The sequence below is a fragment of the Sinocyclocheilus grahami genome, unplaced genomic scaffold (genome assembly GCF_001515645.1).
Source record: "Sinocyclocheilus grahami isolate Dianchi unplaced genomic scaffold, SAMN03320097.WGS_v1.1 scaffold1185.1, whole genome shotgun sequence".
Classification (NCBI taxonomy): Eukaryota; Metazoa; Chordata; class Actinopteri; order Cypriniformes; family Cyprinidae; genus Sinocyclocheilus; species Sinocyclocheilus grahami.
In genome coordinates this window covers 414,396-433,590 of record NW_015506364.1, presented here as the reverse complement: position 1 = coordinate 433,590, position 19,195 = coordinate 414,396, and the positions used below count along the sequence as shown (strand labels likewise).

The window sequence follows — 19,195 nt, the reverse complement described above, 5'->3', positions numbered from 1 at the left end:
AAGAGTAAAACCAAATAAACCTATCATCTTTTTAATTTTTGTTGGATTAGGCTAAGTGTTGTTGTGTTGTGACCTGTTTTACAAATCTTTTACATTTAGTAAGAATGCCACACTATTATGTATATTAATACGTTTTGGAATAATCTACTTTTTGTTTGTTTTATTCATAAATGTATTGTATTTACTTAATTGTACATATTTATTTTTCTTTTGTTGTCGATGTTATTCAAGTCTCTAGGTCTTGTTTGTAATAGATATCGGAAAATTGTTGAAATAAAAAAAGTTGCTTATACTTAAACGTCCATAAGTCCATATTAATTTCTTATGTCTGAATATACTGACATACGCATACACAAAAGTAAGCACAAATATAAAATGAAAATCATCTATGCTGACCACAAGGAGCGCTTGTCGTCTTGTTCTTTCTTCACACCGCAGCGCCATCGTGCGTCAAGACGCGCAGCTGGCACCTCAGGCTGGGATGGGCAGAGCAGCGCTGCTCCGCGCACAAGAGCAGACGGGTGTCATTTATGGAATAAATACATTGCGATTTATTAGGTAAGTGATGCACCGTGTTTTATACACTAACCACAATTTTAATGGACACATACTGTTTTAATTTTAAGAGCAAATATTGTGCATGATGGAAATGAGCAATTGGCTGTCATGAGCTCTAGAGGCGACCGATCCGGCCTATTACGAACTGGAGGTCTCTAACGACGTGATGAAAACAGTAGCACGCTTATTTAAAAATATTTAGGCCTATACATGCGTGTAGCGTACAGGCTTCACCTCATGAGCGTTATCTAGTGTATAGTGTAAATGCGCACCGTTCCGTATTTAAAAAGCAAGTATTAAAATATGCGCTGGGTGTATGCTATATAGTGAGCGACTGTATCTTATAATAAACATCAGATCTGTCATTACCGGTGCAGAACAAGGCCAGTGCTTGACGGCAGAGGCGGAGACTGACGCTCCTCTCACACGCAAATGATGCGCTGCTTCTTTAGATGATGATTATGATGATGATGCACAAATGCATATAAGGTTATTCTAACCTAAATATTTCCGCTCAGAAGCTAAAAAAAAAAAACACGCTACATTTCTATAAAAGAAAATCAGGCGTATGCAGCTTTATGTAGCCTATGTATGTATGTATTTATTTATTTATGCATTCTAGAAATGAGACATTTTTCGCATTACAGAAATGAGAATGATGGAAGTTCTAGCATTACAGCAACGGGAACTGGGCAGATGGACTTAAATGACATGAAAATGTATTGTTAATTGGTATCATTTTTCTGATGCATCATCTTCTTGACATGCTCACTTATTTGTCTCTTGTGGATTGCTACTGACAACTTGGGTCATATCACTTTTCACTATGCAGTGTCCGGTTAGTCAGCACACTGAATTGAAGAACTGGCTCCCTTTTGAATCATGACTTTGGAATTTAAATTGAACTTGCCTCATCCAACAGGAAGGTGAATTAGAATTCTGTGGCAAAGTAAATCGACTGCAAATACATCACCGGTCCCATTTCCTACTTTTTGTCAAGCAAACAACATGGTTTCAATCAGATGGTAATACGATGGTAGCCTACTACCAGGTAGCCTACCAAAAAACATTGTTATGCCATTTTAAGTTTTGTTTGCTTTTGGTGTTTTAATACTAAAATGTCTTTAACTACAGTACAAAGTCATTCACAAGCCACAAAGATCTTCTTGACTTCATGGCGAGCAAAGAGGACGTTTTTGCACTTTGTTTTAATCGATTATCGGTATATCCCTTACCAAAAAGTAGTATACTTCAAGTTTATTTTATTAAGTATACTTAAGTAAAGTTCAAGTATATTTTTAAGTATTCTTTATGTAGCAAGTATACACATATCAGTGTACTAGTAGTATACTTGTAAGTGTACTATTTCAATACTCCTTGGGACTAAATTGGCCCACTTTCTAGTATATAAAAGTATACTTTAAGTATAACAGTGGTAAAATTTAAGTACACAACTAGTTTACAACAATAATTTGAGCTTGTACTGCAACGATACTAAAAGTGAACTTATATGAATACTGATAGTTTTCTAATTAAATACTTGTAGTAGCATGTTTAGTACACTTAGTCTTAGTAAACTACTAGTTTAGTAGTTTTATACTGCAAGTATACTCGTAAGTTTTCATTAAGTGAACTTTACATCATACTTTAAGGATACTACTAAGTCCCTATTTAGGTATTATTTTGTATATATTTTGTTACATGAATATCTGAACATACAAAACATCAAAAGAACAGGGTATCTGCTTGTAAACAAAAACATTTTATTCTAGCTTCATGCATTCTTTTTTTAAACACTTGAATGTGGGTAAGTTATAAAAAAATATTCTCGAGGTTTTGTTACTTAAGCACTGTGTTATTGGTATAGGTCTAGTTAAGCAAGCACCACTAATTTCTCATGGGTCCCAATCACTGGTTGAAAGACACATAATTGCTCAAAATATTAAAAGCATTAAAGAAGAGAACCTGATTTCATCCTTGTAGAAGGGAAAGAGTTGAGAAAAGCATTGTTTCGGTTGTTAGAGGAGTCAGCTGCCTGTCTGGTGCTGTGCAATAAATTATCCATTTTTTTCAGGAATGGAGGAATTCACTTCCACAGGGTGTATTTAGCCTCATGTACTACTCTTTAAATAATGCACATTTATAGAAAGCATTGCTCATGCCAAGCTGTATGGCCCCATTATTATCTTATATATAAGACTAGGATCTATCAATATGTTTGTTGATAGTTTGTTGTTGTTATACAGCAGATAAATTAGGCTACTTTAATTCCTCTATATTCACCTAATACAAGTAGAGCTGAGCTTGTCTGATTCATCTGTTGATTAATTCAACTGTCAGTTCCTCTATGACCTCTCAACAGAATGACCTAAAGAGAGTTCAGGAGGAAAAGAGGAGGCCTGGTTAAGTCAAGATGAGTTTGACATCCTGGTTCTTGGTGAGTTGTGGGGGAACAAGGCACCGCCTTCCCCGGGAAATGATCTTCGTGGGACGGGATGACTGTGAGCTTATGCTACAGGTAACATGATCACTGTCACTCATACACAAGCAGGAGAATCATGTCATTGTCCCTTCAAGGTTAGCGTCAGCTCTCCCTGGATCCATAACTGTGTATACTGTATATGGCACTTTCCACAAACGGTGTACACTTTGGTCTTACCCATGTTTTTTTTGTATTTGAGAGCTTTTATCATATTATCTAACATAAAATTAACACACATGAAAAGAAGGCAAACCAATCAAATGTCTGTCAAATGTGTGTCATGCACTTCCAATCAACCTTGTTATCAAAATGATTTTTCTTTAATTTATGAGAAAATTGGTGCCAAACTAGTTAAGTGATCACCTATTTTGTACTCTATTTGTGTAAAGTGCCATGCAGAAATTTGCTGAGAATTCAAAGATAATTTCCTCCAGCCCACCTTCACCTAGAACCCGGCATCCACTAGTCTATTACACAGCCAGTTATTTATTCCCATAATCCTTTATCTTTTCTTTAAATTCCAGTCTCGTAGTGTAGACAAGCAGCATGCTGTCATCAATTATGAAGTAGCTACAGATGAACATAAAGTTAAAGACCTGGGCAGCCTGAATGGGGTGAGAAATGTGTCCATTCATAATATATATTAATTTTGTTTTCATTGGAATGCTGGAAAGCATGTGGTGACAGCTGACCTCTATTCCACTTCTGTAGACATTTGTTAACGATGTTCGTGTTCAAGAACAGCAGTATGTTACTTTGAAAATGGGTGACAAGCTACGGTTCGGCTATGATATCCTTTCAGACGCAAAATAAATCACATTTTGATTGTTAGGTTTGATTTGTAACACTTTAGTTAGTTTGTAAAACCTCAATATAACATATTGGCTATGTTTAAAAATGTAAAGACCAAAGTATGTACTATGTAATTATGATTGGACCAATTCTCCTTATTTCTCCAATTTCTCCTTAACCCATCTTACATACCAACCTATTTACCGTGGTGCGTGGAGAGTTACATGTTCCAGAGGAAGCGCTGAAGGTAATAAAAATGCAGTAATACACAAGCATTCAAAAGTTTGGGGTTTATGTTTAAGAAATTAATAGCTTTATTCTGCAAGGTTGCATTAAACTGATCCAAAGGGACATTAAGACATTTATAATGTTCAAAAGATTTTTATTTGGAATAAATGCTGTTCTTTGGAATTTTCTATTTATCAAATAATCCTGAAAACATTTTTTATCACAGTTTCTACAAAAACCTTAAGCAGCACAACTATTTTCAACATTGATATGTTTCTTGAGCATCAAATCAGCATTTTAGAATGATTTCTGAAGGATCATGTGACACTGAAGACTGGAGTAATGATGCTGAAAATTCAGCTTTTGCCATCAAAGGAATAAATTGCATTTTAAATTAAAATACAAAATAGTTATTTTAAATTGTAATAATATTTCACAATATTACTGTTTTTCCTGTATTTTTTATCAATTAAATGCAGCCTTGGTGAGCATATAAGATTTATTTCAAAAATATTTTACAGACTTAAGGCTTGATATAATCTCTGTCAATATGCGATTAATATGAGTCAGGCCAATAGGACAGTATCTAGTATTCTGTCTTGACTTTCTTACTTTTACTTTAATGGACAGCACGAAAAGTTCACCAGTCAGTTTCAGCTAACCAAGAAGCCTTCGCCATCAGGGGAAACCAGCAAAAGCCCAGAGGCCAAAGGGTCAGAGGGAGGAAAAGATGCTGAGGCCAGACCTTCAGAACCACCACCAAAACCAGAAGAGAAATTGTCAGGTGAGTAGAAGATGGGTTGTATGTGTGTTTACAAAGAGAGACATGTAGCTTACCAAACTCAAGTATCTCAAACTTTCAACAGGAGACATAGCTGTGTTCCAGAGAGGAACCCCTCTTTATGGACAGCCATCTTGGTGGGGTGATGGGGACGCAGATGATGAAAATTCTGGGAAGCACGATGCAAAGGCCTCTGAGCAAAAACAACCTAGATTTGAAGCAGGTAAGATTCACTCTCAAAAAAAGGTACAAAAGCTGTCACTGGGGCAATACCTTTTTAAAAGAGACTAATATGTACTATTGTACTATGTGATATGCACTAAGATAATAATATGTACTCTTGAGGTACTTATGTGCACCTTTTAGGGGTAAATAAGACACAAAGATGCTCCTTTTGAAAGGTACTTCCCCAGTGACAGCTTTTGCACCTTTTTTCTGAGAGTGTACATTGTTGTCAAGTTCATTTGGTGTGATTTCACTTGCTTATGTTATGCGTTCATGCAGGCCGTAAGGACACCGCAACAAAGACGCAGGTAGGGCCAGGAGCCACAACACAGAATTTGGGGACCCAGGAACCAAGCTACTTTGAGATCCCCTGTAAGGAGACTCCTCCAGTAGGTGGAGACACAGGAGAAAGCCTTGCTACTAGTTCAGAGGCAGTTGCGTCAGCTTCCACAATCCCTGCTCTGGAGGGCGGAGCACCTGGACATGCCTCCTTCACTATAGAATTTGACACAGTGGCTTTGGGGAAGGGCAAAGAGCGAACTTCAAAGGGCTCTCAAGACCATCGACAGTGGCCGAAAAGAGGGGCAGGGGAGGAGCTGAGTGCCTTGCAGGCTGCCATGGTGGCAGCGGAGGTAAAGGTGGCAGACTGGCTGGCACAGAATGAGCTGCCACTAGCTCGCTCTGAATCTGTTGCTGAGGAGGATGGCGATAGCGTAAAGAGTGATGTGCCGGTTCAGCTGAGGAGCCTTAGAGGTAAGGTGAAGGAGTGATGAGTTACTGTTAGTTCTATTTGTTTAATGCTGCGTATAAGGGTCAGAAAAGAATAATAAAAGTGTCTAGATGTTTTAAAATACATCTTTCAAGGTAAAATGTAACAAAAAATCAAATATGATGATTTTTAAAAATAATACATAACACAATGTATCATTTAATACATAAATATCATTACCTTGTCTGGTGAGTTACACCACATGACATTTTACAACTGGAAATAACCTTGTCATTAAAAAAAGTCAAATCATCTGATATTTAAAGAGACTGTGTGACTTAAACACAGAGCCACGAAGGTCTGCAGGTGCCCTCTGTACAGTAGTTAATAGTCTTAACAGTTTTGTTTTTCCTAAGAAATAATAAAAACAACTTACTAGGTTTTCTTCTTGTAATTTTTTTAATGAAGCAGTCTTTATCAATATCAGGACAGTTGTATCACTTTGAAATTTCTTAAATGTCACCCTTTAAGAAGCTAAATTAATTTTTGTTCAGAAATTAGGAATAATTTATTTTTGAGCATTTTTGAATAAATTAATAGATGCTGACAAAAGAATTTGTGGATTATCTTTGACCTATGAAGGATGAAATGTGCTCTGGACACCATTGACTGCATTCACTGGTGATTGGTCATGTACTTTCAACTATGTTTCTTTATGTTTCTCTCTCTCTTTTCCAGGCAGTAAACATGAGGATGGCACACAGAGTGACTCAGAGAATGCACTGGGAGAGCAGCTCGGTGGCCGGAGGGTGTTCCTGCAGGAGCATTACAGAGGAAGGCAGGGTGTGCAGAGGACAGAAGGGCCTTTCTGTGGGAGGGAAGATCTCTTCCAGCACAAACCGTCATCTGCAGATAAAAAGATGGCACCAGTAGGGGGTGAAGTTGGCAAAAGAGCTCACCATTCTTCGCCGCAGAAAGTCAACGTGCCCAGAGAGCAAAACACTGGGTCTCAAGAGACTCCAAATAGGGGACATATAGATGACCAAAGTGACAGAGGGACCTACACAATTGAGCTGGAAAATGGCAATGCTGAGGAGGAAGAGGCCAGGCGTATGATTGATAAGGTAGACATGCAGAAACGTAGAAACTATGTTTTCTCATATGGTTGAAGATGTCAAAATTGATAGACTTTGAGTCCTTTGTGAAATGGCAATGACTGGTCAGTTTCTGATATGCAATAATGATGCTGAATGTGTTATGTTTTAGGTTTTTGGGGTGGAGGATAACCAAGCCCTGACTAAACTGCGTTTTCCAAAACACCAGAGAGATAGAGGAACCATCTGTCCGAGATCTGGAGCCATGGAAACCAGACAAGCTGGTTATGTTGGTGCAGAGGTATATCAGTAATAATTGGCATAATTTTCTGGAGACATTATAAATTCCTTGACGATATTCTGTAAAGACCATCGATAGCAACTTCAAAAGACACTATGTAGGCTTCTTGGAAACCCAAAGCTTTCCAAGTTGCCTCAATCATTTGTTTATCAGATTTAAAAAAAAACTCAAATTTACTGTCCATTCTTATTTTAAGGTGCTACCAGATGACTTGGTTGTAGTAGGCGGTCCAAGGTGGGTCTCACAGTGGGCAAGTTTGGCTGCAAGTCATATACGGATGGATCCTGAGGGATCCGGGGCTGAACCCACCATGCTTTCCACAGATGAAAAAGGTTAAAGGCCTGATAAACATTTCAAAAACACTTTGGTTTTATATTACAGTTTGATTTTTATGATTTTCTTTTTTTTCAACAGCTGATATCCGTGCATCTGAACGTAAAAGAAGGACTCTCCCGCAGCTCCCCTCTGAAGACTCTGCTATGGATCCACTGGCTCCTGAGGGCACACAGAGCCAATCCAGGCAAAAAGTCCCTTCATCAGAGAAACAGGATCTAGAACTTCAGGAGAAAGTAGATAGGATCAATAGAATCTCTAAAACTGGGCAAAGAGTTTCAGGAATGGTCTCAGCTAGCATGGACGTAGATCGGTCCAAAGTGAACAAGCCAACTCCGCCCAGAGTCCAGAGTAAAGTTGGTCAACAAAGAGCTCAAGCTAAAGAGATAGAGAACAAACAAGATGACGAGAGACGAAAGAAAAGAGATGAGGACCGAGAGAAGACAGGGAAGTCTCTACTGAGGCAAGAGAGCTTTACAGTGGAACGGCCGACTGCTAATGTTCCTCTAGAGCTCATACCTTGCATCGATGGGCCCAGTGCCCACCAGCCCAGGGAAATGGGAGTCATCAATGAGAGCATTGATGCTGCCACCATGCTAAAAGACTCAGAGGCTGTGGCTGCTTTTCTGGAAACCACTTTATCAGACCTTGCAGATCCACCGAGCTACTCCCTGGAGGGGTCTGTCTCACCTGAATCTGATATTGATACGACAAGCACGGTCAGCCAAGCTGGAGGAGAAAGAGGGCGTAAGGCAGCCCAAAGGAAGCGATCAGCCGGAGGTCCAGGCCGTGTAACAACCAATAAAAACACCAGTGCCAATGAAAGAAAAGCCAAAGCTCAGCCCTCTGGCTCAGCTGGCTCCAGGGCTTGGACGTCTCTCGACCTGACAGACGATGACTTGAGTTCTTCTCTTACCCAGGACGCTTCGGTAAAACGACCTCAGGGCCGGGGTCAAAATACCAGCTCTAAGGCAGAGTCAACAAGTGGCAAAACCAGAGGAGCAAAGTCGACTATAGCTCCTGCACCGGCCAGCTCTAAACCAACCACCCTTCCACGGCCCAGACCCACACGGGCTTCCCTTCTTCGCCGTGCCCGACTGGGCGAAGCTTCCGACACTGACCTTGCTGATGTTGATCGCATGTCTGTTGCTTCAGAGGCCTCTACCGCCAGTTCTGCATCGAGGCCTTCGGCTGGGCGCAGGACTCTCTCTCGGATTGAAGCGCTTGCTCAGCCACGGTGGCCACGTGTGGGCTCTCCTTCAGCGCGGAGTGACTCAGAAACTACATCGGGCAAGATTAGGGGCTTTGGCCCACGCCCTGCCCCAGAGAGTGCACTGCGGCTTGGTCTCCGCTCTACAGCGGCCTCTTCCTCTGTAGCGGTCCCCAGAGCAAGAGCTAACAGCGCTTCCAAACTGCCCGATAAGTGTCCTCCATATGTTCAAAGTACACCTGCAGGTCAGACCTTTGGGTAAAAATGTACTAGAAAGGATAATTGGCTGAAAATGTTTCAATTGAAACAATCTTGTTCTGTTATATGTCTTCCTTATAGCTGGTGGAAGGTGGCGCCGGGTACCTATCGAATACGCTTCTACCTCAGAGGATGAGTATGGCTCTAACCGTCACCCCACTCAACACACTCGCCCACACCAAGTGGCTCCACGGGTGACCCAGCTAGGGGGTTCAGCCCCTGCAACACCCAGCCCTGGAGGCATCTCCATGTTGCGACACCAGTCTAGCAGAGAACAGGATGATTACATGAGAGACTGGACTGCCCACAGTGAGGAGATCGCCAGGTAATAGCTAACAGCCAGTGTCAGGCAAGCTACTCAAAAATATAGCAAGCTAAGCTACAAGCTACAAAAATTTGATAAGCTAAGATGACGCTAGCCTTTAGAACTAGCTTCTATAGCCTACTACAATGAAGCAACTTCATAATCTGTGATATATTTAAAAATGTGATTTGTTCAATTGCCTGTTTATTAACAAAACATGCCCAACAGAGGTGTAAAAATATTATATTGCAATTTGTTGTGCATGTCTGTTTTTTGAGGTGATAAAGTAATAATAATATGACATTGCATCACCGTATACAGTCAGGGCAAAACACTTTTAAAGGATGTCAGTATTAAATTCTTTAAAAATAGTTTTTATAGGATGTGCATGTTTGTCAAACATTGCTCAAAGAGTCATTTACACTACTGTTCAAAAGTTTGGGGTCAGTAAGATTTGGCATGTTTTGGAAAGAAGTTTTATTGCACAGTTTAACACATCTAGCTAACAACTCCAGCTGATTAAATCTCAAACTATCAGATATATTGCTTTGTGGGCAGCAATCCAACATGTGGTGCAGCACCACTGCAAGTCCTTTCCTGATCCTGTTCTCCTCTCTCCTCTCCAACTACCACTAATAGCATCTTCATCTTTAGTGATGCTCATCACTGCTTATGTCTTAAAAAGTCTTATCAGCTACCTTTGTATTACAAGCAAAATCTGCTATTACTCATTAATTGATCTAATAAATTAATGATTTACTAAATTTATTAGCTCATTAATTTTTTGTATTCCTTTGATTGTTACAGAATCAGTCAAGACCTGGCTAAGGATCTGGCCATGTTAGCACGTGAGATACATGACGTTGCCGGAGAGATTGACTCCGTTAGTCCTTCCTCTGCTCCCGCAGCTTCAGTGAGAATACAACAACATCATTACCAGAGCCTTCCATATTTATATGGACCATTTAATTCTTTGGTGCCTGTAGAGATCTATATCAATACATATCGACAAGTCTGTGAAGGACTTTGGTTTTGCATGCTGTGCATTGTTCACATAATTAATTCAGTAGTTAATTAAATGTGTGCTGGCATGTTGATGGTTTAAGAGATCATGATCCAATGCTATTATTTTGAGTATAGGATAATAGGACAATAATGCATGTAGGTGGACATGCTTTGACAGTAGTATGTTCTATAATCAGTGATATAAGCAATCATCTTGCTGCCTCTCTCAGGCTGAGGACCGTGTGTTTGAGGATGTTCTGGGCAGCGCTCCAGAGATCAGTGGCAGAGGTGTGGAACTAAGACATCGTGGTGCTATCAGCAGTCAGGATTCCCGCGCCATCCGCCGCAGGACCTGGAGCAGAGAGGAGGTAAATCTTCTAAATCTCAAAAATCTTACAGCTTGCACCCTGTTAGTTAACATCATGAGTAGACTGTATCTGTTACTGGAAGTTCCAATTTATTTTGTTGCTTATGTTCCACAAGAGGGCGCTGTGTTTATTTTTTGTCATAACAGAAAGCGGAATCTTGACATGTGTCTCGGAATGCACCTTATTTCTTATAGTGACAGCATAACAAAAGTGCCACTCTCTGCTTATTCTGCATTCACAGGGTGTGCTGGACAGTTTGCTGATGGCATCAGTCTCCCAGCTCTCAGCAAAAATCAAACAGGCCGTGGAAAAGACAGCCAACAAAATCAGGTATCCAGCTCAGTATACTGCCCCCTCCCCCCCAATTTGTTTTTGCATGGCTTTAGTTTTTATAAAGGCTGTGAATGCAACATGTTAAATTAGTATCATTCTTTTTTTTTTTTTTTTAAGAAAAACCTAATGCTATAATTTCTTTTTATATTTTCTTCATTTATTGTTTAATCAGTTTGATTTAAAAATGTAGACAGTTGAATGTCCCTTTTTATTAAAATCTTTGCATTTTATGTACAACCTAAACTCAATTTAAGGGAATATTTATGATAATGTTCCTTGTGCATCTTTGACCTTGACTTGATATGCTTTTATACAATTGTACAACATTCATAGTTTTAGTTCTGGAAGCTCTTTTGGAAGGCCACACATTCGATTTATTACTGTTCATGCAGGATTTTATTCAAAGACAAGGATCGAAAGTGGGAGGAGATTGAAAGCAAACTGCAGGCAGAGAATGAGGTGCTTCTCCTCAAGACCTCTAATCAGGTAAGAATATATATATTTTTTAACAATGGTAAAATAAAATATTTATTTATTTCCAGATATATATTTATGTATTCTTAAATAATCCCCAAAATTTATGAAAAATATTTCATTATATGCACAAGTATATGTACAGTATGTACAGTAAGTGTGCTACACGTTTTGGTAGAAACGTTGGGTATGACCTATATTTATGATAATGTTCCTTGTGCATCTTTGACCTTGACTTGATATGCTTTTATACAATTGTACAACATTCATAGTTTTAGTTCTGGAAGCTCTTTTGGAAGGCCACACATTCGATTTATTACTGTTCATGCAGGATTTTATTCAAAGACAAGGATCGAAAGTGGGAGGAGATTGAAAGCAAACTGCAGGCAGAGAATGAGGTGCTTCTCCTCAAGACCTCTAATCAGGTAAGAATATATATATTTTTTAACAATGGTAAAATAAAATATTTATTTATTTCCAGATATATATTTATGTATTCTTAAATAATCCCCAAAATTTATGAAAAATATTTCATTATATGCACAAGTATATGTACAGTATGTACAGTAAGTGTGCTACACGTTTTGGTAGAAACGTTGGGTATGACCTATATATATATATATGTGCTGCATTACTGGAAAGTGCAAATTATCTTCCTTGTTTGTTAGTCATTTTGGATAAAAGCATCGTCAAAGTGAATAAATGTACATTTAAACGTAGGGGTCTGAGGACTTGGACAGGTTTTTTTTTTTTTTTGGAACGAGATTGATTATTCTTCCATTGACCGTGAAGCTGTCCTGATGTTTTGGTAGATTTCAGAGTTCATACATCACAGCCGCTTCAGCTGAGGATCTCTCAGCTTAATTAGACTGAGCTTTTGACTCATGGTTTGTCACGGTTCAGATTAGGTTTGAGGCGCACCACCTCTGCTCAGTGACAGGCCAGTAAATCTAACGCTGTAATGCAGGCTGGCCTGAACTGAACTCTTGGAACTTCTGAAATGAAGAAGCTGTTAAGCAGTGGAAGAGCACAAACACCACGACGATCAAATTGAACATTCTCGATTTACAGTGCTATGATATTTATATGAGTTTGACCAAAATCATGTCAGTGTTACAAAACTGAATTAAACAGCTATAGCAACATTATTTTAAAAAAGTTCATAAAAAGTTTGAAAAAGTTAATTTGCTTGTAACTAAGTTCTGGCAGCATATGATGGTTTTCTATTGAGTCTTTTTTATTTGATGACTCTCAGGAGATTTCCTCCATACTCCAGAATCTGAAAAGAGTGGAACGACAGCTGCTAGGTAAGCAGTACTGAGGTGTTCTTGTCTTGTTCCTTTTAATGTCTACCATGCAACATCCTCCTGAGACCCAACAAAAAAAAAGTTTTTGGTATTTAGTGTCATTATACTGTAACTTTGTGTATAATATGATGTGGAAATAAAGTGATTTTAAGTCATGCAGTTTTTTCCAGCCCTCAGATAACTTTATTTGGCATCATTACCAAACCATTAAGTTTATTATTATTAAAATCTACCATTATCTACCGTTCAAAAGTTTGGGGTTGGTAAAAATTTTGGATTATTTAATGTTTTTTAAAGAAGACTTATGCCCACCAAGGCTGCATTTATTTGATCAAAAATACAGTAAAAACTGTAATATTGTGAAATATTATTACAATTTGAAAGAACTGTTTTCTGTTTGAATACATTTTTAAATTTGATTTATTACTCTGGTGGTAAAACTGAATTTTCAATAGCCATTACTCCAGTCTTCAGTGTCACATAATGTTTCAGAAAACTTTATGTTTTGGGCTTATTTTTTCTTTTGCCCTTTTTTCTGCATTTTTCTATGCACTATAGACATACAGTATATGTATAAAGTACTGTTCTTCTTTCTATAACATTTTCTTGTTTGAGATGTCATATTTAAAGGCAAAGGAGAAGAATTTGTCATAACTAAACCCCCATATACAGTATGACCACAGAATTTCCAACTCCACAATTTCTTCAAGATACAGTGGGACTTCAAATGTGTGATGATATATTTATAGTTTCAGAGAAATTCACTTAACACCAATGTTCATCCACAGAGTCTCTATCCTGAAACGTTCCCAGGAGTATAGATCCAAGGGTTGATTCTTTGTTTGTCTATTTATTATTTGACTGAATGATTAATTGTCCTTAGTTGCCTTGGTAAATCAGATATATCAGATATACAAGATACTCAATAAATATATTTTTCTTGAACTCTCAATCCCCAGTGATTGATATAATGGTGGACCCTGATGGCACGTTGGATGCTCTAAGCAGTCTGGGTCTGACCAGTCCACTTATGGCTGAGAACAGAGTTAGCCCTGGGTCACAAGGTCCAGCTGGCATCCAGGCTGTGGACGTATCCACGAGTACGGCAACACTGCCCTCTGCCTACTCAGAGGTTGCAGAACGAGATCTTGGCCTGCAGGAGAGAAGCAAAGAGCAGAACACTGCCGATCAAAGCTAAATTACTCTGAACAGTTTACACTGAGATCCTGCACTGGTTTCCAAAGGCCAGGTCAATGGGACTTTTATGTGAATAATGTGAGGTATGTTGTAAAACTTCCTATATGGCACTGCATTTAAAAGTTTGCTTCATAAATTCTATGTATCCATGGACGTATTTTCAAAAATTAAAGAAAATATTTGGAAATATCTATCAACTGTAACATCCCGTAGAATTACTGCACACAGGCATTAATTATTGTGAATGTTCGTCTTACTAATCGGCAGTACTGTATATGTGCCCAGAAAGATACTGACTGTTGAACAGGAAGTGAATTGTGAAAGTGTTAAGCTATGATTTACCAGAAACTGTGTTCATGCTGTGCATTGTCACGTGTAACTCTTTACTCAAAGGGTTCAAAATTAACACTCTTCATGCGCCAAACTGACCAGTTTAATGGTATTTTTATCAGGCCAGGTGATATGTGAAAATAATGTTAACTTTTTCATAAAAGCATGAAATTTGGTACACTTTTATAGTTTGCGGCCCTAAACATTTTCAGAAATGGAGCCATTGCAAAAACACCTTGTGGTTGCCATGGCGACCATTTTACTTTCTGCCATAACCAAATTATGTATTTTGTGTCATAGCTCCTGAACCAAACATGATAACACAGAAAAGGTGATGTCTACCCCTATGTTTTGATGGTCAAGGATTACAATGATACCATAGACAAAAACATAAACTGTTCAGGTGAAGAGTTAATGGTGAAATCAGCAATGTGAGAAGGAAATAACAGTATCTGAGCATCATAGTATCACAGCATTTACAAAAGTCCATATTATGGCTATTATTTTTTTACTTCTTTGATAATTAACTAATATTTTATTCAATAATACATTAAAAGATTGTTTTCAAGAATACTATCATATATTTCAGAGATATAAAAACAAATTATCTCAGGTAAGTGAATTTATCCTTACCTCTCAGGCAGAGTCAGGTGGTAGTGTGTTTCCAATACATTCTTGTTCTCTCTCAACAACGCTCTAACATCAAACGCAGACGGCAACGCAATCAGGTGAACAGTTCATGTTTAATTCCATGACTTTATGAGAAGGATTACAATGAAATCTCAGAAGATGCAGAAAAAAATTTCAAACATATTTCATGTAAACTTAATTTACAATCACTCTGTGGGGCCAGAGTTGTCTATTATGTTGTCCTCAAGGGGGAAGCCAGAGTCCTGCATGTGGGCGGGTGCATGCAGGTGAACCGCTAATATTCGATGTAACAGGTGGAATAATATTTATGTGTAGGGTTTGGTGTGGGTGCGGGCCGGACGGTGACAAGCACAGGTGGGTTGCGGGGTCCAATAACCAAGACTATTTCGACTCAGTCCAGTACACGCTGAGCAATGTAGCCAATCGCGCTGACACTAATTGACAGCTGTAGTGATTATATTAAAGGATGCACTCTTTGCTTGCTTTCTGTGTTTAATCTATTCACAATTTGAATAAAAGTTTTAATAAATGAGTTTTGTCTACCTCATGTAGGAGATTTAATGCAGGTGTGGTTCGGGTCCCAGTTTTTATGTCAAATGGGTTGGGTATGGGGTTAAATTAGTGCTGCTGTCCGATAACGTGTCGGATGTTCTGTTAATTACTGCAATTGTGGGAAGATCATTTCACCAGCCAGGAAAGGTGAAAGAAAATGCCTCTCTGTGATGTTACCACAAGGCATCGTTTACTTACAGATCTCAGGCTTCTGGAGGGGATGTAGATTTGTAAGAGTGAGGAGGACGTAGGAGGGGGCTGAGCCTGTGGCTGTTCTGTATGCAAACATCAATGTCTTGAACATGATATGTGGGCGGGTGCATGCAGGTGAACCGCTAATATTCGATGTAACAGGTGGAATAATATTTATGTGTAGGGTTTGGTGTGGGTGCGGGCCGGACGGTGACAAGCACAGGTGGGTTGCGGGGTCCAATAACCAAGACTATTTCGACTCGGTCCAGTACACGCTGAGCAATGTAGCCAATCGCGCTGACACTAATTGACAGCTGTAGTGATTATATTAAAGGATGCACTCTTTGCTTGCTTTCTGTGTTTAATCTATTCACAATTTGAATAAAAGTTTTAATAAATGAGTTTTGTCTACCTCATGTAGGAGATTTAATGCAGGTGTGGTTCGGGTCCCAGTTTTTATGTCAAATGGGTTGGGTATGGGGTTAAATTAGTGCTGCTGTCCGATAACGTGTCGGATGTTCTGTTAATTACTGCAATTGTGGGAAGATCATTTCACCAGCCAGGAAAGGTGAAAGAAAATGCCTCTCTGTGATGTTACCACAAGGCATCGTTTACTTACAGATCTCAGGCTTCTGGAGGGGATGTAGATTTGTAAGAGTAGGAGGGTGCTCAGCCTGTGGCTGTTCTGTATGCAAACATCAATGTCTTGAGCTTGATGCTAGCTGCAAACAGTAGTCAGTGCAGAGAGGTGTGAAGTGGGCCCTTTTGGGCTCATGGAAGAGTAGTCGTGCCGGTGCATTCTGAAACATTTGTCGAAGTTTGATTGCGCCTGATGGAAGTCCAGCTAGAAGAGCATTGCAATAGTCCAGCCTAGAAATGACAAGGGCCTGGACAAGAAGTTGTGCAGCATGCTCTGTTTGGAAGGGCCTGATCCTCCTGATGTTGTGCAATGCAAACCTGCATGCTCGAGCTGTCTTTACAATATGATCCTTGAAGATCAGCTGGTCACCAAAAAATTATTTTTGATTAACCTAGCAGGATGATGAAATCATGCTGTAGAGTCGAAGTGGCAGGGAAAACAAGAAGCTCAGTCTTAGCCAGGTTGAACTGCAGGTGATGTTCATCAGCATAGCAATGGTAGTAGAAACCATGTGCTTGTATAATGGGTCCCAGTAATGTAGTGTATATGGTGAAGAGGAGGGGTCTAAGAACTGACCCTCGAGGAAACCCTGTGGCCAGTTGATGTTCTTTGGGTACCTCTTCTCCCCAGGAAACCCTGAAACACCTACCTGTGAGATAAGATTCAAACCAGCGGAGTGCAGAACCGGTGATGGCAGACAGGATAATCTGATGATTCACAGTGTCAAAAGTGGCAGATAGATCCAGCAGAATAAGAACTGATTATTTGGAATCAGCTTTCGCTATCTGCAGGGCTACAGTGACCGACAGCAAAGCAGTCTCAGTTGAATGGCCGTTGCTGAAACCTGATTGGTTAAAGTTCAGTTGGTCATTCTGTGAAAGAAATAATGTAACTATGTGTCTATAAAGTTGTGAACTAAATAGTCCATTCCATTAAAATAATAAAGGAACAGCATTCCTCAGGAACATCTTGTAGATTGCAGGATCTCCAGCGGGAAGGTCCTAACAGTATTGTTTCTAGCCCTTTTGTCTTCAGGTATAAAGTTATGTCCCACAGAAGCTAGGATTCATACAAGGGTAAAATTGTTTGAAGGAAGACATGCTAACATCACTATTAAATAACTGCTACACTACCATCTTCAATAAATTTTTCTCCCCACAAAAATTTTGGTAAAGCCTACTTAATTTTTTGTATTAGAGTAATCTAGTACATTGGTGAGCCACCCAAAAGACTGCTCTGCAAAAATACAATAAAGATGATGATACATGGGGCAACTTTTTAAGTTAGAAGGGGTATTTTAGAACTTTGGGAGAACATAGGATTCATACAAGGGTAAAATTGTTTGAAGGAAGACATGCTAACATCGCTATTAAATAACTGCTACACTACCATCTTCAATAAATTTTTCTTCCCACAAAAATTTTGGTAAAGCCTACTTAATTTTTTGTATTAGAGTAATCTAGTACATTGGTGAGCCACCCAAAAGACTGCTCTGCAAAAATACAATAAAGATGATGATACATGGGGCAACTTACAAGAAGTTAAAGTGGATCATAAAGTGTCAGTTGCTGTATTTACATCCAGAGATGAGAAATGGGTGGGTGAGGGAAGAGAGGATGACACTACAGAGGAAAGATGGAAGGGTGAAAGGGAGCATAGGTTTTGCCTAAAAGTAACTGGTAGAGGAATTGGTGGAACACAGGTAGTAATACAGTATGTAGGTTAAATGTAATAAAGAAATGAGCAGAGATGTCTAGAGGTTTTACCAAATGTTACAATTGTATGTGTAAATTAAGTCAAGCTGGTTGCCTGATTTGGTAGTGCTTGTGGTGGTGAGCCATTTGAGATCAAATGAAGCTAAGAGTGGAAGTGGAAGTTTGCAGTGTAAGGCTTCTCCAGATGGATTTCGAAGTCACCAAAGACTACAAGGGGACTGCCATCTACAGAGAATGAGGACAGCAGCCCATACAGCTCCTCTATAAAGGTGCCCAGTTGACCAGGAAGGCGATAAATCATTACAATATGGTGTTTAACAGGAGCTGTTACCGTAATAGAATAATTGAGTATTTCCAATTATTAGAAATGAGAAGACCAGTACCCTTCCAACCTGACAGGGGGTGTGAGAGAAAGGGACGTTGTTAGAGAGAACAGCAGGGGTTGCGGTGTCTTTTGGACGAATCCAGGTCTCAGTCAAGCCCAAGATACTAAGAGTACACTGAGAAGCAATGGCCAGAATGAAGTTTGTTGACAACTGACTGACAATTCCAGAGACCCACAGAAAATGACAGAAGTGCAGCAGAAGAGGTAAGGAAGGCGATAAATCATTACAATATGGTGTTTAACAGGAGCTGTTACCGTAATAGAATAATTGAGTATTTCCAATTATTAGAAATGAGAAGACCAGTACCCTTCCAACCTGACAGGGGGTGTGAGAGAAAGGGACGTTGTTAGAGAGAACAGCAGGGGTTGCGGTGTCTTTTGGACGAATCCAGGTCTCAGTCAAGCCCAAGATACTAAGAGTACACTGAGAAGCAATGGCCAGAATGAAGTTTGTTGACAACTGACTGACAATTCCAGAGACCCACAGAAAATGACAGAAGTGCAGCAGAAGAGGTACAGATAGGACGCAGCTTAGCAAGATTGCAGTGCCATCTGCGTTTGATGTTAGAGCGTTGTTGAGAGAGAACAAGAATGTATTGGAAACACACTACCACCTACCTGACTCTGCCTGAGAGGTAAGGTAAAATACACTTACTTGAGATTATATCTCTGAAATAAATGATTGTATTCTTGAAAACAATCTTTTAAAATTATTTTAAAGTTATTTCCTTCTCACATTGCTGATTTCACCATTAACTCTTCACCTGAACA

At 39.3% G+C, this 19,195-nt stretch overlaps 1 protein-coding gene and 1 long non-coding RNA gene across 2 annotated transcripts; both read left to right on the top strand.

Annotated features, from left to right (window-relative positions):
• The first annotated feature begins 483 nt into the window (after positions 1-483).
• Positions 484-14,494, top strand: LOC107567737 (centrosomal protein of 170 kDa-like). The gene is made up of 19 exons (XM_016253474.1): positions 484-558; positions 2,921-3,076; positions 3,565-3,654; positions 3,752-3,830; positions 4,021-4,079; positions 4,691-4,844; positions 4,927-5,064; positions 5,346-5,819; positions 6,514-6,899; positions 7,042-7,170; positions 7,367-7,502; positions 7,585-8,958; positions 9,053-9,296; positions 10,083-10,188; positions 10,511-10,648; positions 10,890-10,978; positions 11,374-11,467; positions 12,711-12,762; positions 13,722-14,494. Exons 2-19 carry the CDS (start codon positions 2,972-2,974, stop codon positions 13,958-13,960), a joined length of 4,086 nt encoding a protein of 1,361 aa, XP_016108960.1. The 5' UTR covers positions 484-558; positions 2,921-2,971; the 3' UTR covers positions 13,961-14,494.
• Positions 14,495-14,912: 418 nt separating this feature from the next.
• LOC107567731 (uncharacterized) lies at positions 14,913-16,434 on the top strand. The gene is made up of 2 exons (XR_001606673.1): positions 14,913-15,206; positions 15,820-16,434. It is a non-coding gene; the product is annotated as an uncharacterized lncRNA (long non-coding RNA).
• Positions 16,435-19,195: the final 2,761 nt, after the last annotated feature.

Excerpts from the sequence above, each read along its gene's own strand:
- LOC107567737 (XM_016253474.1), top strand. The coding sequence starts at position 2,972 with ATGAGTTTGACATCCTGGTTCTTGGTGAGTTGTGGGGGAACAAGGCAC. Across the intron at positions 4,080-4,690 it reads TTCCAGAGGAAGCGCTGAAG|CACGAAAAGTTCACCAGTCA; the intron begins GTAATAAAAATG and ends TTTAATGGACAG. Across the intron at positions 4,845-4,926 it reads ACCAGAAGAGAAATTGTCAG|GAGACATAGCTGTGTTCCAG; the intron begins GTGAGTAGAAGA and ends AACTTTCAACAG.